Source organism: Erinaceus europaeus, chromosome 14 (genome assembly GCF_950295315.1).
Source record: "Erinaceus europaeus chromosome 14, mEriEur2.1, whole genome shotgun sequence".
NCBI lineage: Eukaryota > Metazoa > Chordata > Mammalia > Eulipotyphla > Erinaceidae > Erinaceus > Erinaceus europaeus.
This window is the reverse complement of record NC_080175.1, coordinates 662,403-689,851: the sequence shown is the minus strand read 5'-3', so window position 1 is coordinate 689,851 and position 27,449 is coordinate 662,403. Positions and strand designations below refer to the sequence as shown.

At 62.7% G+C, this 27,449-nt stretch overlaps 1 protein-coding gene across 3 annotated transcripts; it reads right to left on the bottom strand.

Annotated features, from left to right (window-relative positions):
* Positions 1-933: 933 nt before the first annotated feature.
* STK32C (serine/threonine kinase 32C) lies at positions 934-27,449 on the bottom strand. 3 transcript variants are annotated; one of them, XM_016192792.2, is made up of 12 exons: positions 27,133-27,449; positions 10,112-10,167; positions 7,411-7,562; positions 6,697-6,870; positions 6,323-6,360; positions 5,876-5,965; positions 5,339-5,442; positions 4,696-4,812; positions 3,986-4,111; positions 2,293-2,424; positions 2,097-2,164; positions 934-1,419 (listed from the first exon to the last, which is right to left on the bottom strand). In XM_016192792.2, the coding sequence occupies exons 1-12, from the start codon at positions 27,332-27,334 to the stop codon at positions 1,284-1,286; spliced, it is 1,395 nt and encodes a 464-aa protein (XP_016048278.1). In that variant the 5' UTR covers positions 27,335-27,449; the 3' UTR covers positions 934-1,283. The 3 variants fall into 3 exon arrangements, with proteins under 3 accessions (XP_016048278.1, XP_060027062.1, XP_060027063.1); XM_060171079.1 differs by having other exon boundaries at positions 2,293-2,421; XM_060171080.1 differs by lacking the exons at positions 934-1,419; positions 2,097-2,164; positions 2,293-2,424; positions 3,986-4,111 and adding an exon at positions 4,314-4,529.

Below are 27,449 nucleotides of genomic sequence, written 5' to 3'. Positions count from 1 at the left end.
CCGCCTCGGCCCACCGCCTCCTGCCCGTCCCCCATGTGGCCCCTTGCCACCTGTGGAATTAAACGGGGTGACTGACTGTGTCCTGCTTCTCGCCAGCCCAGTGGCACTCTGCAGTCCGGGGTGGGGGGAGAGGGGTCGGTAGCACGTGGCCCCAAGACACATGGCGTGGGGTCAGTTTAGACTACAGGTGCCCCCACGCCACTGTCACCCTGGCCACCGTGAAGGGCTCTGGGTGGACCTGCCTGCTGCCCGTAACACTACAGGGACAGCTGAGCCTTCGGCTGGGAGCCACTGATCTAGGACAGGGGGTGGACGGGCCACTGGGACCCGGGACGGGGGTGGACAGACCTCTGGGACCCGGGACGGGGGGTGGACAGACCTCTGGGACCCGGGACGGGGGTGGGCAGACCTCTGGGACCCGGGACGGGGGGTGGATGGGCCACTGGGACCCGGGACGGGGGTGGGCAGACCTCTGGGACCTGGGACGGGGGTGGGCAGACCTCTGGGGCCAGAGGGAGCAGCATAGGATGGGGGGAGAGGGCTGGGACCACTGCCCCCACACACATGGCAGCCAGCTGCAGCTCCACCAGCCCTGTGCTGGGGCCCCGGAAGCTTCCAGGAGGAGGTGCCCTGGGCTGTCCGCCTCTGGCTCAGGACGGGCCCCCTCAACACCCCACACACTGGACATGCACCAGTGGCACGTCCCATGAGCCAGGAGCATGGCACCCCGTCCGCCCCAGGGCCTAGGGTGCTGGCAGACTGCAGGCCTTGTCCAGAGCCACCCACCCCGGGGACAGGGTCACCTCAGCGTCACTAGAGCCTCGTGGGGACACCGTGTGACGCTCCCAGTCCCCAAGGAATAGCCCACCCACCCGCCATTGTCCGGGGGCACGCAGGACACAGGGTCACCTGGCTGGCAGCAGGACCCGCCACTCCAGGAGCCAAACCAAGTCTGGGTGTAATTCTGAGTGAAAACTGTACAGCGGTCGCGGAACCCACAGTAACTGGCCAGAAACCATCCCCCCGCCCCCCCTCCGGGGGCAGGAGCCACGCAGGGTCCCCCCATCCAGCAGGGCAGGGACACGGCACTGGTCAGCCGACCCCCGGGGGGCTGCCGTCAAGGACCGCAGCCAGGTGCCACCCAGCCCACACGTCCCACCGTGGGCACCGGATCCGAGGGCTGTGGCAGAAAGTTCCGGTAGGAAGTAGGACTCAGCGGGCAGCCGCCCTCGCTGTCCACGTGGAGCGTCCTGTCCTGGTCCCAGTCGGGGTCCCAGTCGGGTCTAGCTGCTCCCCGAGGGGCAGAAAGAGCCACACATGGGCAGGGCGGGCACCACCTCCTCTCTGTCCTCGCTGGGCGCGGCTGTGTCCCCAGGCGTGGGCAAGGGCTCTCCAGGGGTGTCCCGGCTCCGCTTCAACCTGGGTGGACAGGGAGGGACTCCTGCCGCCATCTGGTCCCCACTGCCCCCAAACTGGTCCCCACACACGGGGACCCCAAACGTAGGCCGGAGACAGGTCGGAGGCCCCCGAATGCTGGCCCAGAGGGGCCTAGAGTGGGACACCCCCCAACATCACCTGCAGGCGAACCTGGCTCTCGGGCTCTGCCCAAAGACACCACCTCCAGGAAGGCAGCCAGCACCCTCACCCAGTGCCCACTGTCCTGGTCAGCCCAAGCCAAAGCTCCTTGCCGCCTCCACCAGGAAGTCCTCCTCTCCCCTGGCCCTGGTGGTGGCCTGTCCTGTCACCCTGTCCAGCTGGGCCCTCCAGTCACAACCTCTCGTCATATCCCCTCCCACTTCCTGTCACCTCCCATCACCACCTGTCACATCCCTGTTACATCTCATCTCCCTGTCAAATCTCATCACCTCCTGTCACCTCCTGTCACCTCCCATCAACACCCGTCACCTCCCATCACCACCTGTAATCTCACCCAGCGAAGACGCCCAGGCCCTGCCTCCCCAGCCAGGACACATGCGTACCAAGACCACTGACGCCTGTACCCTCCCAGAACTCCCTGCCCCCCCAGACCCCCAGGCCCCCCTGACTTCCCAGCCAGGACCCCCTGGCCTCCCCGGGCCCTGACCCTGCCCACTCACTTCTCCCGGTTGAAGACTGTGAAGTCCCGCTGAATGGCGTCCAGGCAGTCCTGCAAGTAGCCGTTCTCCTGGGGGGAAGGCGACCTTGTGCTGGGAGCTCTCAGAGCTGATTCTGAGCCCACAGTCCCGACACCCGACACCCGACCACCCGCCTCCCTGCCCTTCCTGTGTTGGGAGAGGTGGAGCCGGGCCTCACCGACTGGGAGCCGTCCCGGCTGCTGTCCCTGGACCTGTTCTTGGCCAGACGTTTCTTCTTCTTGTGCAGAGGCTTTGACTCCAGGATCATCTCCTCCAACTCGAAGGTGGGGTCACAGTGCAGGCGGCCCTTCTGGGGGGGGGGCAGCTCAGTCCAGCACCCGGGCCAGGCACCCCCACCAGCCAAGGCACCCTGCCCAGACCCCAGTCCGATCTCCCTGCCATGACCACAGGCCCTCAGTTCCCCAATGCACAAAACCTTCATAGCTCCCAGCCCCACAGGCCCCAGCCCTGCACACCCCAGCCCCTCATTAACCCACCACATCCCTAGCCCCCAGCCCTCATTACCCTGCCCAGCCCTAGCTCCCAGAACCCATTACCCTGCCATGCACCTGACCCCAGACCCTCATTACCCTGCCCAGCCCTAGCCCCCAGACCCCCATTACCCTGCCATGCACCGGACCACAGACCACCATTATTGTGCCACGCCCCTAGCCCCCAGACCCTAATAGCCATGCCACACCCCTAGCCCCAAAACCACATTACCCTGCCACACTCCTAGCCCCCAGGACCTCTATACCCTGCCATGCCCCTAGCCCCCAGACCCTCATTACCCTGCCATGCCCCTAGCCCCCAACCCTCATTACCCTGCCAGCCCCTAGCCCCCAACCCTCATTACCCAACCACAACCTAGCCCCCAACCCTCATTACCCTGCCACAACCTAGCCCCAGACCCCCATTACCCTGCCATGCCCCTAGCCCCCAACCCTCATTACCCTGCCACAACCTAGCCCCAGACCCCCATTACCCTGCCACAACCCTAGCCCCCAGACCCTCATTACCCTGCCATGACCCTAGACCCCAGACCCCCATTACCCTGCCACAACCCTAGCCCCCAGACCCTCATTACCCTGCCATGACCCTAGACCGCAGACCCCCATTACCCTGCCACACTCCTAGACCCCAGACCTTCATTACCCTGCCCCAGCCCTAGCCCCCAGACCCTCATTACCCTGCCCAGCCCTAGCCCCCAGACCCTCATTACCCTGCCCAGCACTAGCCCCCAGACCCTCATTACCCTGCCCAGCCCTAGCCCCCAGACCCCCATTACCCAGCCATGCCTCTAGCCCCCAGACCCTCATTACCCTGCCCCAGCCCTAGCCCCCAGACCCTCATTACCCGGCCATGCCCCTAGCCCCCAGACCCCTATTACCCTGCCATGCCCCTAGCCCCCAGATCCCCATTACCCTGCCATGCCCCTAGCCCCCAGACCCTCATTACCCTGCCATGCCCCTAGCCCCCAGACCCCTATTACCCTGCCATGACCTAGCCCCCAGACCCCCATTACCCTGCCATGCCCCTAGCCCCCACACCCCCATTACCCTGCCACACCCCTAGCCCCCAGACCCCCATTACCCTGCCACGCCCCGAGCCCCCATTACCCTGCCATACCCCTAGCCCCCAGACCCTCACTACCCTGCCACGCCCCTAGACCCCAGACCCCCATTACCCTGCCACACTCCTAGCCCCCAGACCCTCATTACCCTGCCCCAGTCCTAGCCCCCAGACCCTCATTACCCTGCCCCAGCCCTAGCCCCCAGACCCCCATTACTCTGCCACACTCCTAGCCCCCAGACCCTCATTACCCTGCCCCAGCCCTATCCCCCAGACCCCCAGCCCCCGGCCCCTCTCACATTGGGCACGAAGCTGGGTTCCACCTTCTTCTGGCTCAGCTGGTCCCACAGCACGCCGGCCAGCGAGGGGACAGTCTGCACATCCTGGAGGCTGGATGCCCGGTGCTGGGGGTCCACGGTGAGCAGCTGGAAGGAAGCCGCCTGAGCTGCTGCCCCCACAGCTGCCGGGGGAGGGGCAGGAGAGGGGGCACCGCCTCACGGGCCACCTGGCCAGCATGCAGAGCCCAGGGCGGCTGAGCGTCCAACAGGCCGGCAGGGTGGGGGTGGGTGGGCGTGGGCTGACTGCAGGGCAGCAGGGAGCAGAGCCTCAGCCCCCAGGGTCCCTGTTCCCAGGAACCCCCACTTACATTTCTGGGGAAAAAGGCCCACAGACCACGTCCACCCCCCAGCCTGGCCAGCACCTCCAGGCCTCGAGGGTCTCCACGGGGAAGGTCTGGGGCTGGGCCCCTGGGTGCACTGAGGCTGGAGGGGCTCCAGTGTGGAGTACAGCTGAGGGGCTGTGCCCACAGCCTGGAGACCCCCAGTGCAGGGGCAGGAACGGGGCCTTCGGGGGTAAGGGTACTTGGTCTGGGTGCCTCCCGGGAGGGAATCCCAGCACCCAGCCCTCCCATGGGGACCCCAGGAGGGGGCTCTGTCGCCGGTGAGGGAGGACAGCTGGGGGCAGGGGGAGGACAAGGGGTCAGCCTGGGGAAGGGGTGAGGTGGGCTCACCTTGCGCAGCAAGGCCACGGTGCCCCTGGACCAGCCGGGTGCATACTGCACACTGGCCGTGCCGAACAGCTGCACCAGGGTGTCCACAGCGCTGCCCGAGTGCACGTCATAGGGCCTCTGGGGGGAGGGGGGCGTCACCGCAGTGTGGGAGGGTCTGGGGAGCCACGGGCAGAGGGTCCCCACCGCAGTGTGGGAGGGTCTGGGCGTCACGGGCAGAGGGTCCCCACTGCAGTGTGGGAGGGTCTGGGCGTCACGGGCAGAGGGTCCCCACCGCAGTGTGGGAGGGTCTGGGCGTCACGGGCAGAGGGTCCCCACCGCAGTGTGGGAGGGTCTGGGGGGACACGTAAGGGGCTCAGGACACACAGGGGCCTGGGATGGGGAGCTGGACAGTCTCACCCACCCATCCAAGGGTGCAGCTGCCCACCCAGGCCACCCAGACATGGGGCTCCCAGGAGGCAGCAGCAGACATGTGGGCTGCTGGAGGGGGAAAGCAGGGTTGCAGGCTGGGGGGGCAGCAGGGTTGCAGGCCGCTCTGGGGGGCAGGGGTGCAGGCTGCTCTGGGGGGCAGCAGGGGTGCAGGCCGCTCTGGGGGGTGCAGGACACTCTGGGGGGCAGCAGGGGTGCAGGCCGCTGGGGCTCCTACCCATCCACGCAGTAGCTCGTACGCCATCACCCCCACGGACCACCAGTCCACCTCGAAGGAGTAGCCTGTCCCCCCGTTGACGAAGGACTGGAAGATCTCGGGGGCTGTGGAGAGCGGGGCAGAGGCTGGGTGCCCTGTGCAGACCCCAGCTCCCAACACCCCCAGCCCCCAGCCCCCATGCCCCACCCCCAGGAGGGAGGGTGAGCTGCCTCAGGCCGGACCCGTGGGACCCAGACTCCTTGCAGGGTCGAGGCCAGTCCTGTCACTCACTGCCACCAAGGGCAGGGGTCTAGTCACCCATGGGGGCCACCTGGGGCTCATCCGGATACCTGGTCGCCCCACAGGACATTGTGGGGTCACCATGCAGTGGGGTTACACCCATGCAACGGGGTCACCATGCAGTGAGGTCACCATGCAGTGGGGTCACACCCATGCAACGGGGTCACTGTGCAGTGAGGTCACCATGCAGTGGGGTCACCATGTAATGGGGTCACACCCATGCAGTGGGGTCACTGTGCAGTCCATCCAGGGGCTCACCCATGTAGGGTTTGGTCCCGGCCAGTGCAGTGGCCCTTTCACCATCCTTGACGATGGTGGCGATGTTGAAGTCCGTCAGGTGAGCGTGTCCTGCAGGGTGTGGGGGGCTCAGCCAATCGCCTGCACGCCAGGCCCCACCCCACCTGTCTCCACACCCCCCCACCACTCTCCCTGCCCTGTCCTCACCCCCCGTCCCCACTCACCCTGCCCTGTCCCCATCCCCCGTCCCCACTCACCCTGCCCTGTCCCCATCCCCCGTCCCCACTCACCCTACCCTGTCCCCATCCCCCGTCCCCACTCACCCTGCCCTGTCCTCACCCCCCGTCCCCATCCCCCGTCCCCACTCACCCTGCCCTGTCCTCACCCCCGTCCCCACTCACCCTGCCTTGTCCCCCCACACCCCGTCCCCACTCACCCTGCCCTGTCCCCACCCCCGTCCCCACTCACCCTGCTCGTCTAGAAGAATGTTGTCGGGCTTCACATCCCTGCGGGAGCAGAGCCAGGTCACCTCCCCCCATTCCTGCCCTGCAGTCCCCACGAGGGCCCCCAACAGTCTCCAGCCCAGCTTGGTGGTGCAGACACGGGGACCCCACGCCAGCGGGGCGCGAGGGTGCAGGCACAGAGCGGACCCCTCCCAGGACCCCGACGCCCCCCAACTTGCGGTCCAGGCGGAAGGCCCCACACCGTCAAGGCCGCAGCCCAGCTCCCGCTCAGTGAGGCAGACGCGGGGCCCCTCGAGCCGCCCGCAGACAGACGGGCCACGGGGCTTCGGCCAAGTGGGCGGTCTGGCGCGCCCAGGACGTGTCAGGGGACGGGGCCACCTGTGGATGATGTGCTGGCCGCGCAGGTAGTCGAGGGCCAGCGTCAGCTCACAGACGTAGAGGCGCACGGTGTCCTCGGAGAAGGTCACGTTCTGCTGCAGGTGGAAGCGCAGGTCCCCGCCCAGCAGCAGGTCCACCACCATGAACATGTCCTCCTCGTCCTGGAAGGAGTACCTGCGGGGGCAGGTGGGGCGGGCACTGCGGGGGCGGCTCGGCTCACGCTCCCCAGTGGGCCTGCAGGGCAGGCGGGGTCCCCGCCCCACGGGCAACGGAGAAGATGGGTCCCTGCCCCATGGAGAAGACGGGTCCCTGCCCCACCGGCAACGGAGAAGATGGGTCCCCAGGGCTCCCTGTCCCCAGGGCTCCGTGTCCCCAGGGCTCCATGTCCCCAGGGCTCTCTGTCCCCAGGGCTCTCTGTCCCCAGGGTTCTCTGTCCCCAGGTCTCTGTGTCCCCAGGTCTCTGTGTCCTCATGGCTCCGTGTCCCCAGGGCTCTCTGTCCCCAGGGCTCTCTGTCCCCAGGGCTCTGTGTCCCCAGGGCTCTCTGTCCCCAGGGCTCCGTGTCCCCAGGGCTCTGTGTCCCCTGGGCTCCGTGTCCCCAGGGCTCCGTGTCCCCAGGGCTCTGTGTCCCCAGGGCTCTGTTTCCCCAGGGCTCTGTGTCCCCAGGACTCCGTGTCCCCAGAGCTCCCTGTCCCCATCCCTTGGCGACAGCTCACCACAGGTTGACCAGGAAGACGTGTTCCAGCCCCTGCAGGATCTCCAGCTCCCGGAAGACGTTGCGCACCTCACCTCGCTCGATGCACTGCTGCTTGCTCATGTACTTCATGGCGAACATCTTCTCCGTGTCCCGCTTCTGCACGATGCACACCTAGCGGGGGTGGCTGAGCACGTGAACCACATCGGCCACACCCGGGACCACCACAGGAACAGGGCCGGGGACGGTCCCGCGCAGCCCCCACGGCCGGGTAAGGACAGGGCAGGACGCACACAGCCCAGGGTCCCCAAACCACCCCCCATCCCCGCAGACGCTGCCCATCTGAAAGCCACACCCAAGGCGGCCAGAGGCCCCCACCCTCAGCCAGTTCCAGAACACCGGGATGGGCACAGGACGCCGTCAGGAAGCGCTCAGGGCTGGGAAGCTGGCTCTCCACCCACGGTGCCCTGCTGGCCACGCTCAGGGCAGCCGCACTGTCCCCCTCACCAGCCGCCCCGGGCCCATCACCGGCCGGGCCACGCCACCCTCCACTCTTGTGCTTAGAGCCGCGTCTTCTCGGCATCAGGGACACTGGTGGGTCGAGAGGCCGCCTCCTGTCACCTCAGCCCCTGCCACACTGGGCAGCAGAGTGAGTGAGTCTCACATGGCCGCGTCCTCTCAGCCTTCCAGAGTCACATCCCAGAGAGTCTTTGTGTCCTGAGGCACCTCCGGGCTCCTCCTCAGGCAGCCCATTGTGTGCTACAGCCGGGACTGGCCTGATCTGCCCACCAGCCTGTCCGCCTTGAGGCTGGGCCCACAGGCGTCCACCACGGCTGTCACAGGAGGCCGCAGCTGCGTCCAGGCAGAGTCGTGGGGAGGTGTGGCCAGGCCCGGCTTCCTGGGCAGGGAGCGCCCTCTGGCGGGGCCCAGGGATGTACAGCCCGGCAGCTGGAGGAAGGAGTCACCCACGGCCTGCCTGCCCAGGGTGCCCCCTGCCAGTCGGCCCCTGGAACCCTGAGGAGCCCAAGTGCACCTCCACTGCAGAGATCTGGAGCTGTCCGCTGACAGGGGTCGTGCGGCAGCTCACGATCAAGGAGCCGGCTTCCTGGGCAGCACAGCCCACACCCAGCACAGGCCTCAGATACCCTCCCCTCACACCTCCCGAGGGACCAGGCACAGGGAGGGTCCTGCTCGGGAGTGACGACACAGCTCAGGCCCTCCGACTCTGCCCGCCATTGATGTCTGCCCACTGTGCCCACTGTGTAATCTGCCCACTCTGCCCAGCCGCTCCCCCGGGCGCCACAACTCTGTCCCCAGCATGTATCTGGTCCCCGAAGACAGGATGCAGCTGTGGGGTCTCCAAAGTCCTGGGCTGTTCCGTGTCTGTGGGGTCAGGGCTGTTCCGTGTCTGCTCGGGGTCAGGGCTGTTACGTGTCTGCTCGGGGTCAGGGCTGTTACGTGTCTATGGGGTCAGGGCTGTTCCGTGTCTGCGGGGTCAGGCCTGTTCCGTGTCTGCTCAGGGTCAGGGCTGTTCCGTGTCTGCTCGGGGTCAGGGCTGTTCCGTGTCTGCTTGGGGTCAGGGCTGTTCCGTGTCTGCTCAGGGTCAGGGCTGTTCTGTGTCTGCTCGGGGTCAGGGCTGTTCCGTGTCTGTGGGGTCAGAGCTGTTCCGTGTCTGTGGGGTCAGGGCTGTTCTGTGTCTGCGGGGTCACAGGGCTGTTCCGTGTTGCTCAGGGCCCTGGGTGGGGGTGACAGCATGTCTGAAAGGGCCACCTGCCTCCTGCCCGTGGCCTCACCCCTCTGATCTGAGCTGCTTCTTCAGTAGAGCTGACAGACAGGGAGCAGAGGAGGTCCCCCAGCCCCCACCGCCCACCCGGGCTCTGTGTGGCTCGCCACCTCTGGTTGGAGCCTTGGCGACAGCCTGGAATAGCTGGTGACTCAACGTGGCGGCCAGGCCAAGGAGGCTACAGTGACTCACACGCTCCTCACGTCTGTCCCCGAGGCAGGTGCCCTGTGAGCACCAGCAGCCTCTGATCACAACAAGGAAGGCCTGGCCCTGAGCCCCAGAACCACAAAGGGGTGAACCCCAGGGGCCGCCAGGCCACCTCGCTCGCTGGCCTCTGACACCGAAGGCCCTGTGGGCTGGGGACAAGAAGGTAGCAGCAGCTCCCAGAGAGGGAAGCCACGGGGGGCGGGGGGCTTAGGGACACCTCGTGGACAGAGGACAGAGGACACGCAGGCTAAGGGTGCAGACAGTCACCCTTGTCCACTGGCCCCCCCAGGCTGCCCTGTCCTGGTTCCGTTCCGGGTGGTGGGAGGACTGAGTCCCAGGCATCTATCTGCAGGTACCCTGACTCCCAGCACAGCCCCCCAGCCCACTCAGCCAGGGCGCAGTCAGACTGAGGACACCGAGGGCACAGACACCCTGGTGGCTGCCGCGGTGCTAAGATGCCCCATGTCCCTGTGACTCCCCACATCCCGGTCCTTACACTACACACGCATGTGACACATGTGACAGAGGCTGACTCCTGCTGGGCTGGGAACACCACAATCACCGCTGGCACTCAGTAACATCACCACCTCCATTATCGCCACCAGCACCATCACCTTCACCACTGCCACCCACCATCACCATCACCAGGGACCCCACCACCCCTCCCCTGCCTCGCCCCCAGCACCCCTATTGGCCCCAGCAGTGACCCTCAGCACCCCTCCTGTCCCCCTACCTTGCCAAAGCTGCCTTTGCCAATGGCCCTCAGGATCTGGAAATGGTCCAAGTTCACTGCAGAGAAGAAAGGGATGTGGGGGGTGGGTTTGTGCCCCCAGTGAGCAGCACCCCTGCTGAGGACCCCACCCTCATGGAGGGTAGGTGTGGCGCCGGAGAGGGGTGAGCCGGCCAGGCACCTGCCTTCTCAGCAGCCCTGGAAAGGTGGGGGAGGCCGAGCGCTGGGTGCCCCCATGGGCCACAGACCCCAGGGGCGTGAGGTGTGCCCAGGAGCTGGGGAGTCAGCTTCCATTTCTGCTGCTCCCACAAGCCTGGGTAGAGGCGCCCGGGGACTCCAGCTCCCAGCCTGGGGCTGTGCTGCCCGACAGGGGTGGGAACAAGCTTCTGGTCCACCACCTGGGTATGTACCAGCCCTGCCCCCAGCCAGTGTGCCCCTCATGGCCCACCCTCTCCCCAGGGGTCCTGGCCTTGGGACACAGAGGGCCCGGCCCAGCTCAGGGTCCCAGCTCCCCGGACCATGCAGCTACCTGGGTGCCCAGCCTGCCACCCCCCCCGGAGGCAGTGGGGACACACAGAGCCCTGAGACACGACGCGGGGGGGGGGGTACATTCACCAGGAGGCTGTGGGCCAGGGTGCCCTGCTCCTGCTCCTCGGGGTTCTGGGAACTGCCCACAGAAGCCCCAAGCTTGGGCCAGAGGCCTGGCAGCCCTCCTGTCCCACTGGAGGGACCCCCGAACATGGGCCTGTAGGTGCATATGGGGTCCTGGTCAGCACAAGGCTGGCACCCAGGCTCACACTCAGGCTGGCACCCTGGCTGGCACTCAGGCTGGCACCCTGGCTGGCATTCAGGCTCACATTCAGGCTGACACCCAGGCTCACACTCAGGCTGGCACCCAGGCTCACACTCGGGCTGGCACCCAGGCTCACACTCAGGCTCACACTCAGGCTGGCACTCAGGCTCACACTCAGGCTCACACTCGGGCTGGCACTCAGGCTCACACTCGGGCTGGGCACTCGGGCTGGCACCCAGGCTCACACTCAGGCTCACACTCAGGCTGGCACCCAGGCTCACACTCGGGCTGGCACTCAGGCTCACACCCAGGCTCACACCCAGGCTCACACCCAGGCTCACACTCAGGCTCACACTCAGGCTCACACTCAGGCTGGCACCCAGGCTCACACTCAGGCTGGCACCCAGGCTCACACTCGGGCTGGCACTCAGGCTCACACCCAGGCTCACACTCAGGCTCACACTCAGACTCACACTCAGGCTGGCACTCAGGCTCACACTCGGGCTGGGCACTCAGGCTGGGCACTAAGGCTCATACTCGGGCTCACACTCAGGCTGGGCACCCGGGCTGTTGGTGGGTCTTCCCCTCCAGAAAAGCGCATCCCAGGCCAGGGTCCCCCACAGACCCCATACTTCCCACCCTCGACCTGCTTTGTGGGGTTGTGCAGACTTGGCTCCCCAAACCTCACAGCCCCCGCTGAGGGAAGAGGCGGGCAGGTCCTCCCCTCCGCACTTGCTGTCACATGACTGGTGCCCAGATCCCCCTCACCCCCCTTCCAGAGCCACAGCAGGGGCAGCCGAGGACAGGCTGGGCACACAGGATGGGGACAGTGCCGCCCTACAACCCCCCACCCCAGCCAGAGCCCCACCCTGCACAGCAACCCCCCACCTCCCCAGCACAGCCACGAGAGCCAGCAGGGTTGACCCGGCTGAGGGAGGCGGCAGCTCGGCCGTGGGCCGTCTCCATGAGGGCTGGGGGCAGAGTCCTCTGATGACAGGGACGCTGCAGTGGGGGTGGCTGCCACATTGGGCGGTGCCAAGTGCCAGGAGCCCAGGAGCCGCACTCCTCCCCCAGCTCCTGTGATCCCCCACTAGCACCAACGTGACAGTGACAGCCAGCAGGGAGCGAGGCCAAGCCCCCTCCTCCACCCAGCACCCCCAACAGCAGAGGAGCCCCTCTTGAGGTGGGGGGCCATTGGGGGGAGGTGGGCCGTGGCCGGGGGGCGGTTTGGGGGGAGGTGGGAGCCATGGCCTGGGGGGAGGTGGAGTCTAGGCCTGGAGGGAGATGGAGTCTAGGCCTGGAGGGAGGTGGGGCCACGGCCTGGGGGAAGGTGAAGCTGGGCTACATTGAGGGGGCCCCCAGCACCCACAGGGACAGGCTAGGCACCTGCTCCAGCTCACAGGTGCCTTTTTAAAGGGGATCGTCTGTCTGGGAGAAAGGGAGGGAGCCAGATTGCCTGTCTGCCTGTCTGGCAAAAAGGGAGGGAGCCAGATTGTCTGTCTGTCTGTCTGGGAGAAAGGGAGGGAGCCAGATTGTCTGTCTGTCTGTCTGGGAGAAAGGGAGGGAGCCAGATTGTCTGTCTGCCTGTCTGGGAGAAAGGGAGGGAGCCAGATTGTCTGTCTGTTTGGGAAAAAGGGAGGGAGCCAGATTGTCTGTCTGTCTGTCTGGGAGAAAGGGAGGGAGCCAGATTGTCTGTCTGTCTGTCTGTCTGGGAGAAAGGGAGGGAGCCAGATTGTCTGTCTGTCTGTCTGGGAGAAAGGGAGGGAGCCAGATTGTCTGTCTGTCTGTCTGTCTGTTTGGGGAAAAGGGAGGGAGCCAGATTATCTGTCTGTCTGTCTGTCTGGGAGAAAGGGAGGGAGCCAGATTGTCTGTCTGTCTGTCTGGGAGAAAGGGAGGGAGCCAGATTGTCTGCCTGTCTGTCTGTCTGTCTGGGAGAAAGGGAGGGAGCCAGATTGTCTGTCTGGGAGAAAGGGAGGGAGCCAGATTGTCTGTCTGTCTGGGAGAAAGGGAGGGAGCCAGATTTTCTGTCTGTCTGTCTGTCTGGGAGAAAGGGAAGGAGCCAGAGCTCTCCAGTTGGCAGTGTCTGTGGGAAGCTGGGGTGTAGTCCCTGGCTCCACCGGCCCGGCCGGCCCTCGCCTCTCAGACCACAGGGCTCCTTGTCTCCTGTCAGGCTGGAGAGCAGAGTGTCTGTGTCTGTAGGCAGGTGGGCTCAGGAACAAGAGGAGGGTGAGGAAGAGGAGGAGGAAGCAGTGAAGGAGCAACGTCGGTCACGGGGCTGCCCCAGAGCCAGGCTGTGCGTGGCTGACTCTGAGAAGATGGAGACAGGCGGGGGCACCTGCTGGAGCACACAACTCTGTGTGCAAATGCCTGGGTTCAAGCCTTGTCCCCGCCTGCAGGGGAGGCTTTGCATTTAGAGGAGCAGAGCTGCAGGTGTCTCTGTTTCCCTCTTTATCTCCCCCTTCCCTCTCAGTCTGTCTCAAGTCAATAAATAAATGAATAAATAAGAGAAAAAAATTTTAACAGAGAGATGGTTATCCAAAGTGGCACTTCTGGGAGGTGAGGCCGTGGAGTAACAGTGAACAGCAAAGACTCCCCCAGACAGCAGAGGCTGACAACTTCTGAATGTGACCGGCCTCCACAGACCATGGCTGGGTCCACAGGGACAGGGAGGCCTCGGGCAGGAGCCTGTGTGTGAGGTCGGGTGAGGGGGGCGCAGGGACAGGGAGGCCTCGGGCAGGAGCCTGTGTGTGGGGTCGGGTGAGGGGGGCGCAGGGACAGGGAGGCCTCGGGCAGGAGCCTGTGTGTGGGGTCGGGTGAGGGGGGCGCAGGGACAGGGAGGCCTCGGGCAGGAGCCTGTGTGTGAGGTCAGGTGAGGGGCGCAGGGCTGAAAGCAAGCACACAGCCAGGCAGCTCTGGCAGCAGCCGTCGGGGCTGTGCACCTGCTGACCGTGACAGGACAGGGGGACCCTGAGCTTTGGCCCAGGGCCCTGGGGTGTGGTTGCACTGAACTGCTGGGGGTCACCCCACAGTGGGGAGATGTCCGACCCGCAGCCTGTTCTGCCCCCGAGCAAGGCGGGCGTACAGAAAGGGACTTTGCAGCTGCAGCTCAAAGGTGACAGGCGGCAGCTGACGGCCAAGGGGTAAAACTGAGCCCCGCTTCTTCAAACACAACTGCCACCTGGGAGCCGCCCTGTGGCTTGAGTTCAGACAAGGCTTATATACACACCGCATAGTTCAAAACGGCTCAAGGGGGAGTCAGGTGGTAGCGCAGTGGGTTAAGCGCACGTGGCGCAAAGCACAAGGACCGGCGTAAGGATCCCGGTTCGAGCCCCCGGCTCCCCACCTGCAGGGGAGTCGCTTCCCAAGCGGTGAAGCAGGTCTGCAGGTGTCTGTCTTTCTCTCCCCCTCTCTGTCTACTCCTCCTCTCTCCATTTCTCTCTGTCCTATCCAACAACAACAGCATCAACAATAACTACAACAATAAAAATAAGGGCAACAAAAGGAAAAATAAATAAACACAAAAAATAAAAAAAAACAGCTCAAGGGGATAATAAGAAACATAACCCCAATACCCACCCCCACCATCTAAGATATAAACAAAGCGGAATCTAGCAATTATAATACTTCCAATACCTATAAGTAATGGCGCCACCTGTTGTCTCAGCAATAACCAGCACAAAATAAATAAATAAATAGATGCACAAAAAATAATAAATGTACAAAAAAACAGAGAAATAGCCAAAGCAAACTTCCAGATATGACAAGTCAGAAAGAGATGGAAAAGGACTCCATGAGGCTCAGGTATGGAGGGTCACCAGAGGGAGGCTCTGAGGCTCTTATGAAGGCTCTCCAAGAGTCTAGGCACAGTATGGAGAAGCAGAGTCAAGAGCTGCAAGACGGGAGTCGGGCGGCGGCGCAGCGGGTTAAGCGCAGGTGGCGCAAAGCGCAGGGACCGGCATGAGAATCCCGGTTCAAGCCCCCGGCTCCCCACCTGAAGGGGAGTCGCTTCACAGGCGGTGAAGCAGGTCTGCAGGTGTCTGTCTTTCTCTCCCCCCCTCTGTCTTCCCCTCCTCTCTCCATTTCTCTCTGTCCTATCCAACAACAACGACATCCATAACAACTACAACAATAATAACTACAACAGTAAAACAAGGGCAACAAAATGGAATAAATACATAAAAAGAGTTGAAAGACTATTTAACTAAGGAGAGAAACTCCAGAGTTCGCCAAGAAGTTAGAAAACATGAAAGAACGTCAATCAGAATTCACCAAGCAGTTAGGGGGCACGAAGGAAAAGTTGGGGTAGAGTCGATGGCGCGACAGACACAAGTACCGTCGAAGCTCAGCTCCGGAACTAAACTCACTCATGCAGCGGAAAGAATCTCTAAACTGTAAAGACGGTGGAGAAGAAAGGTTTAGAAGGAATGAAGCAACCCTCTGTGAAATAGCAGACTGCATCAGAAGCTCAAGTGGAAGAGTGACAGGAATTCCTGGGGAATGGGGACAGGGTGACGAGAACAGAGGCTTTTTTTTCAGGGAAACTACAGCTGAGAACTGTCCTCACCTGGGAACCCTCAGAACACAAACCCCCTGCAAGCAGAGTGCACACCCAGCACAAGACATATTACATATTACAATATGCACAAACAGACCAAGAACAAGACATATTACAGCGAAACTATTCAAACGCAAGGACAAGGAGAGAATAGTGCAGGTTACCAGCAAAAGAAGCGTCATGCAAAGGCAAAGCTACCAGGCCCTCATCAGCCTTCTCTTCACAAACCCTAAAGGCAAGAAGAGAGTGGACTGACATATTTAACATACCAACAGATAAAAGAACCGCCAGCCCCCCGTGTTCCCTCTCCTGCAAAAATTATCTTTCGAATATAGGGGAGAAATAAAGGTCTTTTCAAATATTCAAAAGCGAACGGAAGTTGCCACCATCAACCCATCTGCTGAAAGGGCCTCATCAGAACAGAGAGCCAAAGGGAAGGACCCGGTGGGGCGCACAGAGCAGAAACAGGGGGAAGGATGAAGCTGCAAAGGGGGCTTCTCAACACAGCGGCGCTATCCAAGGTCAGTCAAGACCAGCTGAGCCAAGTCTTTTAAGATCTGGTTTGCTAGTTATCACACTTTTTACAGCCACAATACAAAACAAGGAACAGGAAGCACAAGCAAAATCGTGAGGAAGGAGTCACAGAGACCCACCCGCACGGCATGATGGATAGAAGCGACTGGGAAAGGCATCGGCAGCCTCCAGGCAAAAGCCGGAGTGGACGTAAGGAAGCCACACACGTAGGCAACCACCCTTCCCGTCAGCGGCCTAAACTCACCTGCCAAAAGACTCAGAGGACATCGACCACGTCTCAGGAAACACACATTCAGAGCAAAGGTAAACGGAAGCTTAAGGTAAGAGGCTGCAGCAAGATGTCCCGAGCCAGTCGATGTCATGACCCTGATTCCAAGGGATCTGTGCAACGCCCCCTTCATGGCAGCTTTGTTCACAAGAGCAAAACCTTGGGGACAACCAAAGCGCCCTTCGACAGACGGCTGGGTAAAAAAGTTAGGGGACACGTGCTCCCTGGGTATTACTCGGCAATAAATAAGATGGCTCGGTGTCCTGTGGCGTAAAGTGGATGGAACTGGGGAAGATGGTGCTCGGAGAACCAAGGCCGGAGGTGAAGGACAAGTACAGAATAATTTCATTCACAAGCGGAATGTAGAGAATTGGACACAGGAGTGTGAAAGGAAAAACTCCAAAGCCACATGTAAGACTGCGGGAGAAATATAGTGGTTACCTACTAGGCGGCGACACAGACCTCGGTGACAAACTCTACTCCTAATGAAAAAAAAAAAAAGACAGAGAACTGCGAAGTTACACGTGTACCAACAACTGTATTTACTGTAAACCATTAATCCCTCTCCCCCCAAAAAAAATATATCAGGAGTGTTAGAAAAATAAAAGGGAGGGCAGGGGTAGACTGTTGTTTTCGCTGGGCTGGCTTTACGGGCAGGTAACAGACGACCAGGGACTCATGGTTGAGTTGTAGGCAGTATCTCTTTATTCATGCAGGGACGCAGCACAATCTAAGACGAGCTAAGCGAAACTCAAGGTACCCTAAAACTCACAATGCTGTCTTTATATATACTTGCCAAGTAGGGTGGAAACAGGATGTGACATAGAGAGGGTGGAGAGAAAAGTGACTGGTGACAATCAGAGTGTGACAAGGAGGGGGCGGAGCAGGCGAGAATCCTATCACTGAACCACCAATGCCCTGGAGGGAGTGCTTTATGTAAAAGTGATTTATGTAAATAGACCAAAGCTTTGAATGGGATTAAATCTATCCCTATATAGGCATATGGTTAAGCAGAAGCCAGGGGGAGCTGGCATACTATCCAACAGTAGACAGCATAGTGGTTATGCAAAGGAACTCTCATGCCTGAGGCTCCAAAGTCCCAGGTTCAATCCCCTGCACCACCATAAGCCAAAGCTGAGCAGTGCTCTGGTAAGAAAGAAATAAGAAAGGAAGAAAGAAAGAAAGAAAGAAAGAAAGAAAGAAAGAAAGGGGGGTGTCAGTAGAAACAGCCCCAGGCATTTAAAGAAAAGAAACATCACGGAGAGTTTATGCCCGGGGAGTGGCCACACTTCCGCCTTTGTTTGTTTACAGCCTTCAACACCACAGCAGAATGGTTTTTTGCAGGGGGGGGGGGTGTGCGAGGACAACACCACCGCTCTCGATTTATCTCCATCCTATCAAATAAAATAGAAAGAAAAAGAAAATGAAAAATGGCCGCCAGGGCGTTGGGTTCATGGTGCAGGCACCAAGCCCCAGCGATAAGCCTGGTGGTCACAGAAGAAAGGGACATGAGCTAGAATGCCAGTGCGGGTGACTCCCAGCAAATCGCAACGCCTGTCTTGCACAAGCTCTGAGGCAGAGACGTGACGCCGGCACTGCCTGACTTGTCTGCACTCGAGCAGCACTTCCCTGCAACAGAACCTTTGGGCCACGTCACGGGAGCGGCTCAGCCCAACACCCTTCACAAGCACTGGCAGCGTTAAGTCAGCAGACGGAGAGAAAGCAGCGCCCAGAGGCAGAGAGAGAGGAGCAGCACCCAGAGATAAGTAGAGAGAGAAGCACCCAGAGGCAGATAGACAGACAGACAGACAGACAGATGACAGACAGATACAAGAGAGCAGGGCCCAGAGATAGACAGATAGATGGATAGACAGACAGACAGACAGACATATAGATGACAGACAGATACAAGAGAGCAGGGCTCAGAGATAGACAGATAGATGGATAGACAGACAGACAGACAGACAGATGACAGACAGATACAAGAGAGCAGGGCCCAGAGATAGACAGATAGATGGACAGACAGACAGACAGACAGATAGATGACAGACAGATACAAGAGAGCAGGGCCCAGAGATAGACAGATAGATGGACAGACAGACAGACAGACATATAGATGACAGACAGATACAAGAGAGCAGGGCTCAGAGATAGACAGATAGATGGATAGACAGACAGACAGACAGATAGATGACAGACAGATACAAGAGAGCAGGGCCCAGAGATAGACAGATAGATGGATAGACAGACAGACAGACAGACATATAGATGACAGACAGATACAAGAGAGCAGGGCTCAGAGATAGACAGATAGATGGATAGACAGACAGACAGACAGATAGATGACAGACAGATACAAGAGAGCAGGGCCCAGAGATAGACAGATAGATGGACAGACAGACAGACAGACAGATAGATGACAGACAGATACAAGAGAGCAGGGCCCAGAGATAGACAGATAGATGACAGACAGATACAAGAGAGCAGGGCCCAGAGATAGACAGATAGATGGACAGACAGACAGACAGACATATAGATGACAGACAGATACAAGAGAGCAGGGCTCAGAGATAGACAGATAGATGGATAGACAGACAGACAGATAGATGACAGACAGATACAAGAGAGCAGGGCCCAGAGATAGACAGATAGATGGATAGACAGACAGACAGATGACAGACAGATACAAGAGAGTAGGGCCCAGGCTGAGGGAGTGCAGGGCCGGGACAGCGGGCACAGGAGAGAGGAGAGGGACCCCGCCCAGACGGACAGGTGCATGGCGAGCAGGAGCTTGCCCACCTCCCGCCGACTCCCAGCCCCCGTCACACGGCTTAGGCTTCCAGCTCTGCGGCAGGGGACCTCCCTGACAGCCGTACACTCACACTCAGCACCCCGGGGTGGGGCTGACCCACAGACCCTGGCCACACTTAGCACAGCACCCCAGGTAGGACAGACCCCATCACACTCAGCACCCAGGGTGTGTTTTGGGCCAGTGACAGCTGGGCGTTAATTGGTGGTGAGCCCTTGATTCCCAGCGCCCTCTCCTGCTCTCCAGCAAGGAGCAGACACACCACCTGCTCCCCAGCCATGTGGACACCTGGCTCGGTGTCACCCCCAGAGTCAGGACCCATCTCAACGGGTGACACCCAGCTCCCTGCCCCTCCACATCAGCTCCTCTGGGCAGTAGGGGCACAGGGTCCTAGGCCGAACCCTGTAGGTGACGCTGGCTTCTCAAGTGGCACCCTGGGTGTCGGTCAGCTGGACCTGGGGCCCCGTGTCCCACCGGCACACGGCCCTGACATACCCTGGGGCGCTGCAGGGTCGCTGAGCTCAGTGGGGAGGGACAGGCCAGCCCACTGGGCCCCAGAGGATTCGCAGCTGCCTGCTGGTCCTGGGAGGTGAAGGCCTGGGGAACAGCCATGCTCGGACGCAGGGACCATGCAGGAGCTGCATGGGGGGAGGGGTCCAGGTTTGGGGGCGCAGATGAAGTGGGGAGCCCCTCACTCCTGGGGCTGTCCAGGTGTGGCAGGTAGAGACAGGTCCTCTGGGAGGGGACTCGAGCAAGGCTGCCATGGCGACCACCCACCCAGGCTGCATGGGGACACAGGAAGCCACCAGCTGCCAGCCCAGCCAGATGGCTCTGCCGCCCGCACACAGCTGAACCCACGCCCAGCTGGGGGGCACCCAGAGACCCTGAGAGCCTCCACCCTAGAGAAGGCAAGTTCTGAGAGGCCTGCAGACGCACGTCGACGCCAAGGGCGTAGGGACAGAGGGATATACATGGCCCACTCACGAGGGCCCTGTGCCCGGCTGGGGTGAGCTGTGCCCGGCCACGGCATCCTGACACATGGCCCGTCCTTGGCCACGTGAAGGGAGACGTGGTATCTGAGACAGTGGCCACCACAGACAGGCCAGTCCTCCACTTGTGCCCTGAAAGGAGCCTCAGGGCCCAGGGCATCCCCAAGGAGATGCAGCCAAGACCCCAGGCAGGCTGAAGGCCACGCTGCCCGGCCCGTGTCATCTCCTGGGCTAGCAGCTCAGCCGGCGGTCACTGAAGGACACACAAGTTCCCCGGGGTCCTGGGAGCACGGAGCCCCCCTTGGCGTGTAGGAACCACGTCCACACCAGCCAAGGTCTCAGAGCTGCCCACCCCCACCCCCACAGGGGAGGCATCCTACCCGTCTGGCTGCCCCACCTCCTCACCCCCGGCTCACGGAGCCCAGTGCACCGTCCCCAGAGTGCCCTCCTGTGCAGGTGGCAGGGCAGTGGCCCAGCCCTGCCTGCTGGGTGCCGTGGCTCTGCTGGGGCCACTCAGGGAGCCGCAGGTGTGATTACTCCTTTAGCCACCGCCCGTGGCTCTCTGGGGCCTCCGCTTAATTACAGGCTCTGTGCTGGGACACCAGACGGCGAGGAGACACCAGAGGCCCAGCGAGTCTGCAGCTCCTCAGAGCCAGCTGCGGCAGGGCTCGAACCCTGGGCCAGGACCTAGTCAACGGCCTCCCCTGGGCGAGCGCCCTCCCAAGCCCTGGGGTGCAGGAACTCAGGCTGCTCCCAGGTGAGCTATGCCACCGGTGGCCGGGGCCAGAGCAGGAGCAGCCCCCAGCCCCGACCAGGGCCAGCAGGGCAGGTCCTGCTAGCTGCCCTGAGCTCCAGAACCTGGCCCGGGCAGGCTGATGGAAAGGCTGGACCAGCACAAACCGAGCCTGCGGGTACCGCGGGGGACGGGAAGGTGACAGCAGACATGGCAGGGCTGTTGTGCTGTTACATAAAACGCCGAGTTTCCCGATCATTTTTCTCGTCCCTTTGCTGTTACGTAAGGGAGAGCTATACAGAGAGGAAGGCTCCGGACCAGGCTCCAGGCTGGGTGGGCAGCCACCTCGTTTGTCACCCAAAGCAGGCCACGTCTAGCCAGCGGGCACCATTAATCTCCTGCTGTCAGAAGCAGGCCAGGAGGACCCTTCACTGTCCCCAAGGTCAGCAAGGGGTGGGTCTGGAGACAGCCTGGGAAGGCCAGCGGGCCACCTGGGGGCAGAGCCCGGGCACACCGCTGACCAAAATTCTCCCGTACCACCCAGCTGCTCCCCTGCACTCCTCTGGGTGCCGGGCGTGGTGCTCACACCTGCCTAGCTCCCAGACACTCGACAACAAGCCCCCGTGCCGGCTTCCCCACTGGGCCTCCAAACACAGTTTCTGTGCCACAGAGTCATGGCTGAGGGAGGCACAGACACGAACAGGCCACAGCCAGAGCCACGCTGCACACAGACATGGACAGGCCACAGCCAGAGCCACGCTGCAGACACACACACAGAGATGGACAGGCCACAGCCAGAGCCACGCTGCACACACACACAGACACGGACAGGCCACAGCCAGAGCCACGCTGCAGACACACACAGACATGGACAGGCCACAGCCAGAGCCACGCTGCAGACACACACACAGACATGGACAGGCCACAGCCAGAGCCACGCTGCACACACACACAGACATGGACAGGCCACAGCCAGAGCCACGCTGCAGACACACACAGACATGGACAGGCCACAGCCAGAGCCACGCTGCAGACACACACACAGACATGGACAGGCCACAGCCAGAGCCACGCTGCACACACACACAGACATGGACAGGCCACAGCCAGAGCCACGCTGCAGACACACACAGACACGGACAGGCCACAGCCAGAGCCACGCTGCAGACACACACACAGAGACAGACAGGCCACAGCCAGAGCTACACTGCAGACACACACAGACATGGACAGGCCACAGCCAGAGCCACGCTGCAGACACACACAGACATGGACAGGCCACAGCCGGAGCCACGCTGCAGACACACACACACACACACACAGACGGACAGGCCACAGCCAGAGCCACGCTGCAGACACACACAGACATGGACAGGTCACAGCCAGAGCCATGGTGCAGACACACACACAGACACGGACAGGCCACAGCCAGAGCCACACACAGACACACACACAGGGCCACGGGCCACAGCTGCAGGGCCTGTCCTCCTGCCACGTGGCTTCACCCACTGTTGCCCCACCATCCTTCCTTTCTGCCCACCCTGCTCCCTATCCCAGCTCTCAGCTCCTCTGCCCCGGGGGCTGGCACTGAGCAGGATGGCCTGGCCCTCAGACAGGAGATACCAGGTACAAACCACCCCGGCAACCTGGAGCCGGCACCTCTGGGAGCCCAGCGGCGTCCCCGGTCAGGCTGGCACAGGGCGACACAGCAGAGCCGTGGCCCAGCGGGCAGAGGGTCCTGGCCCCTGCCCCACCTACAGGGGGGCTGACCCCCCACGTGGTTGCCACGTTCACAGAGCTGTGGTCCCTGGGCCCCGCATGTCCTCCGGCGACAGTGACCCGGGGCCCGCACAGCCAGTGACGGAGCCAGCAGACCCTCGGGTGGCCTGAGGCCTCTGCCCTGCCTGGCTCTCCTGTGCCCACAGTGACCTGAGGCAGCTCTCAGCTGTGGCAAGCCTCAGCCTGGGTGCAGGGACGTGGGCTGTGGTGCAGAGGAGCTGGGAGCCGGCGGCCTATCCCGTGCCCCAGCGAGCTCAGCACCTATTTTTAACAGACTGGGGGCGAGCTGGCGGCTCCCACACCCTCCTCAGCTCCAGCTGAGGCGGCGTGCAGGGGCGCGGGGCCCACCCCAGTCAGCCGCCTCGGTCTCTGAAAACGCTGCTTCAGGTCACTGAGGGAAACAGGCCTTGGTGAGGCAGGCTTCCCAGATTTCAGAAATAGCCCTGACTTTAGACATTGCCACTTCTCTCAAACCGGCTCGACTCTGATCATTAAAATCTCCACATACGGCGCCCGGTTAAACACACATCTTATCAAGTGCAAGGACCTGGGTTCGAGGCCCCGCTCTCCATCTGCAGAGGAGAAAGTTCACTCGTGGTGAGGCAGGGCTGCAGGTGTCTTTCTCTCACTCTCTCCCTCTTTATCTCCCCCTCCCCTCTCAATTTCTCTGTCTTATCTAATGAAATTTAGAAAGAAAAAAAATAAATAAATGGCCACTGGGAGTAGAGGACCCAAAGTGCCAGCTCGAGCCCCAGCAAAAACCCTGCTGGCAAAATAAATAAATAGAAGGAAAAACAATCTAATATAAAATGTGAAGACTCCGCATCGGGCCTGGCCAGGCTCGGGGCGGGAGCACAGAGGAGAGGGCACAGGCCTGTGAAGCACACCCACCGGGTGGACACGGGACCTCAGGGGCCAGGGGGATGCCCAGCCACCCCAGGAATGCAGCAGCGGAACCCCTGTTGGGGTCAGTCAGCTGAGCTGTGGAGAGGACATGAGGGCGTCCCCCTCACAGAGAAGAGGGACAGAGGGGCAGGGAGGCCAGCTCCAGAGCCATTTCTAGGGAGCGAGGGACAAAGTGGAAGGAAGGAGAATGGACACCAGTGGACTCTGCCCTGCTCAAGGTGAACCCCAGGTCCTGTCGCCGCTGCTTTCCACCACAGAAAGCGACCCCAGTCCCAAGTCCACTCCTGACGGGCATCCTCAGCCTCCAGACGCTGGGCACTGTCCCCTGCTGCCCCAGAAGCCGGGGACCCAGACGCGAAGGCGGCCCTCCTAGCAAGCGCCCCAGCCCCCACGTCCCCACGTCCACCGGCCGCTGAGCTCAGAGTCTGCGGCCACTCAGCTCGGTCGAGCAGAACGCGTCCCAACACCCCACGGCCACCTTTGGAAGCCAAGAACGTGGACGGCTCAGCCCGGGAAGTGGACGGCTCCCGGCAGAGGCCCCACCTAGAGCCCGTCAGTCCCGGGGTTGGAGACCTGAACAGAAAAGGTGAAACCACAGGAGCGGAGGAGAGAGGACGAGGCTGCCGTGGACGGGCCTGAGGGGGCGCGAGAAACGCGAAACCACACCGGACCACGCCACCGACCGCAGGGCCATTAAACACTTGCGGGGGGTGGCGTTTGGAGAGAGAAGCGGAAGTCTTGGAGCAGCGGGGGCCCACCAGCCTCTGATGGGGCACCGGGCCACCCGTGGGGGCCGAGTCGACAAACACCAGACACAACAGGCAGAGACTTCACCTCCCGGGGGCCACAAGCCACTGGCCGTGACACCATAATAAAGTACCTGAGCCCCAAGTCCACGACAGCTCTCAGGACCCTGATGACCAGCCACCTGTTCCCCTCTGCGCTCATCCCAGCGAGCTGGCTGGATTTCGGCGTCCCTGTCACCGATCCCTGGCAATGCCACCCCTGGGGGCTGCTCAAACAGGCCACGTGCTCCCAGTGAAGTCTCCGGGGAGACGCTGGGCGTGGGGACAACAGGGACAAATGGGGCAGAGGGACAGAGAGCCCATTCCTGCTCAGGGCCCCAGGGCCCCACCAGCCACACCCCATGTCCCGACTCTGCCCTTCCCGAGCCCAGGCCGTGCACGGCGGTGGCCTGGTGATGCCGTGCTCGGGCAGAATCAGGTCCCCGCAGCCTCTGAGACAGATCCCATTCTGGATGGGAGAGAAAAAAAGTGTTTCTGCCTGACTGGAAGTGTGACTACATTCCTAGAAGCTGGCTGAGAGGCTCCCTGGGGCTCCGGGGCCACCTGTCCCCGCCACGCACCACACAGCCAGAGGACCACACTGCCTCCACGTCCGGACGGTGCAGCCAAAGCCTCTGCTGGCCTCGCTGACCCCCACAGTGGTATCCAGGTCAGTTTGTCACCCGTATAAGCCAGCACCCCCTCGGGGTGGGGTGGGGGTTCCTGCCCGCTCACCCAGAGATCAGCTGAAGGTTCTGGAAGCAGCAGCATGCAGCCTGCTTATTCAGCCTGGGGACAGAGACACCCTGAGGGAAGGGCTGGTGGCAACTGCAGGAATGCAGCTTCCCAGGAGAGGAAGGGAAGCCCACACCAAGGACTCTGGATGTATGGCTTGGGGGTGGGGGGGTCAGAGAGGGTCCCCAGGGCTCCACGCAGAGGATGGCACGGGGAGCCTGACGTGGGTCCCCCAGCACTGTGACAGGCCCGGTGGGGAGGGGACAGCCAGGGTGCAGGCCGCCGGGAGATTGCCCTGGTCCCTGTCAAGGCCTGGGATGCTGTAACTGGGTGCTTGAATCTACAGACTGGCCAGGTCTCCCATTGCCACGGTAACGAGGCGTCCCAACAGCGCTGCTCCGTCGCTCAACCTGGAGCCAGAGGCGGGTGCATGGGGGGGTCTCCTCACTGCCCCAGGGTCCCAGACCACCCCCCACCCCCACGCGGTGCAGGCCAATGGCGGCTGTCCACCCAATGACCCTGGGCATAGGGCCCGGCTGCTGTGGCCTTCACCTCACAGAACATGCCCAGTGAGTGCCCCTGTGTGTCCGGTGTGAGTGAGCCAGGGCATGTGGTCAGCTGCCTCGTGTGGGCAGCGTGTGTCGGCCACCCCCAAGCCCCCGGGCTCAGGCCCAGAGCCCCAGAGCCCCAGAGCAAGCTCTCTCTCTGGGGGGAGGGACTGGGCTGAGTGACAGGTGACTGTCGCCCCAGGACCCCATGGCGTCTGCTCTGGGGTCACCTCCAGGCCACAGCTGCCTGAGTCCCCACACGGTCCCCTGCAGCTGGACTCAAGGCCCGGTCACTCCCTGAGGCTCTGGCTTCACCGTGCACATTCATGTCACAAAGACACCACACAGCAGGCAGTCACAGCCCTGGATGCCAAGCCATGGCCCAGGCAGGGTGAGGACTGCTGACCGCCTGAACCGTGGTCAGCACAGTGGGCCTGGGACCCCGGGCACCGTCACAGCACATGCTGCCCGTGGCCTGCGGCCGCCCCGCGTCCATCCAGTGCTGAGACCACTGTCCATGGAGCAGCTGCTGGGATCGGAGCACAGGCTACCGCTGCCTCCACACTGCGCTGCCGGCAGAAAATGTCACACAGCCGTGTGTCATCGCCACACCATCTCAGCTGTCTGATGACATCTGTGGGTGCTTACGCTGAGTGACAGCACCCCAGGAGTGGCACTGCTCGGCCACCTTCCTGCCAGGAGGCAGAGGTGTCCCCAGGAGGGAGCTGAGCCTGCAGTCACCTGCGTGGTGGCCGGTGGCTGCAGAAGGGCCTGACCCCGAGCTGACCCTACGCCCAGAGGCAGGGCCACAGCCCGTGGGGCTCTTCACCCGTGGGGTCCCATCCCAGCCCCAGCCTGGGCCCCGGTTACCTGCGCAGAAGCCCTGCATGAACCACCCCCCAGGACTTTTGGCCACAGCCGGCCACCCACCCACCCACCCTGATCACTCCAGCCACCTGGCCACTCTGCTCACCGGGCCACCCCGGCCACCCCGGCCACCCAGGCCACCAGGACATACCAGCCACCCCTGCTACTCTGGCCACCCGGCCACCTCAGCCACCCCAGCCACCCGGCCACCAGGATATCCCAGCCACCCGGCCACCCCTACCATTCCCGGCCACCAGGACATCCCAGCCACCTGGCCACCCCTACCATTCCTGGCCACCAGGACATCCCAGCCACCAGGCCACCAGGACATCCCAGCCACCCCTGCTACCTAGTCACCCGGCCACCAGGACATCCCAGCCACCCCTGCTACCCAGCCACCTGGCCAGCCGGCCACCAGGACATCCCAGCCACCCCTGCCACCCGGCCACCAGGACATCCCAGCCACCCCTGCCACCCGGCCACCAGGACATCCCAGCCACCCCTGCCACCCGGCCACCTGGCCACCAGGACATCCCAGACACCCCTGCCACCCGGCCACCTGGCCACCAGGACATCCCAGACACCCCTGCCACCCGGCCACCTGGCCACCAGGACATCCCAGACACCCCTGCCACCCAGCCACCCGGCCACCCGGACACCAGGACATCCCGGCCACCCGGCCACCCCGAGCCTGGCCACGGTGGGGGCTCCCCTCCTGCTCACCCTCCTCCTTGTCGTCAAACACCGGCCTCCGCGCGCTGGCCGCCGCCATAGACGAGCTCATGCGTTTCTTCCACTTGCTCCAGGCGAACAGGGGGCGCGGCTGAGCGCGGCCATCGCCGGGGTCCCGGGCGCCGGGCGGTGCGGGAGGGGGCGGCGAGCCGGGCGGGGGCGCGCTGCCTCTGCGCTCTGCGCCGCTCCTCATGGCCGGGCCTGGGGGGCAGCCGATGGGGAGCCGGGGGCATGGTCCGCCGCCCACACCGGAGCTGCCTAGGGCCGCCTGCTCTCCCCGCCGCCAGGCTGCAACTGCGGGGCTGCGG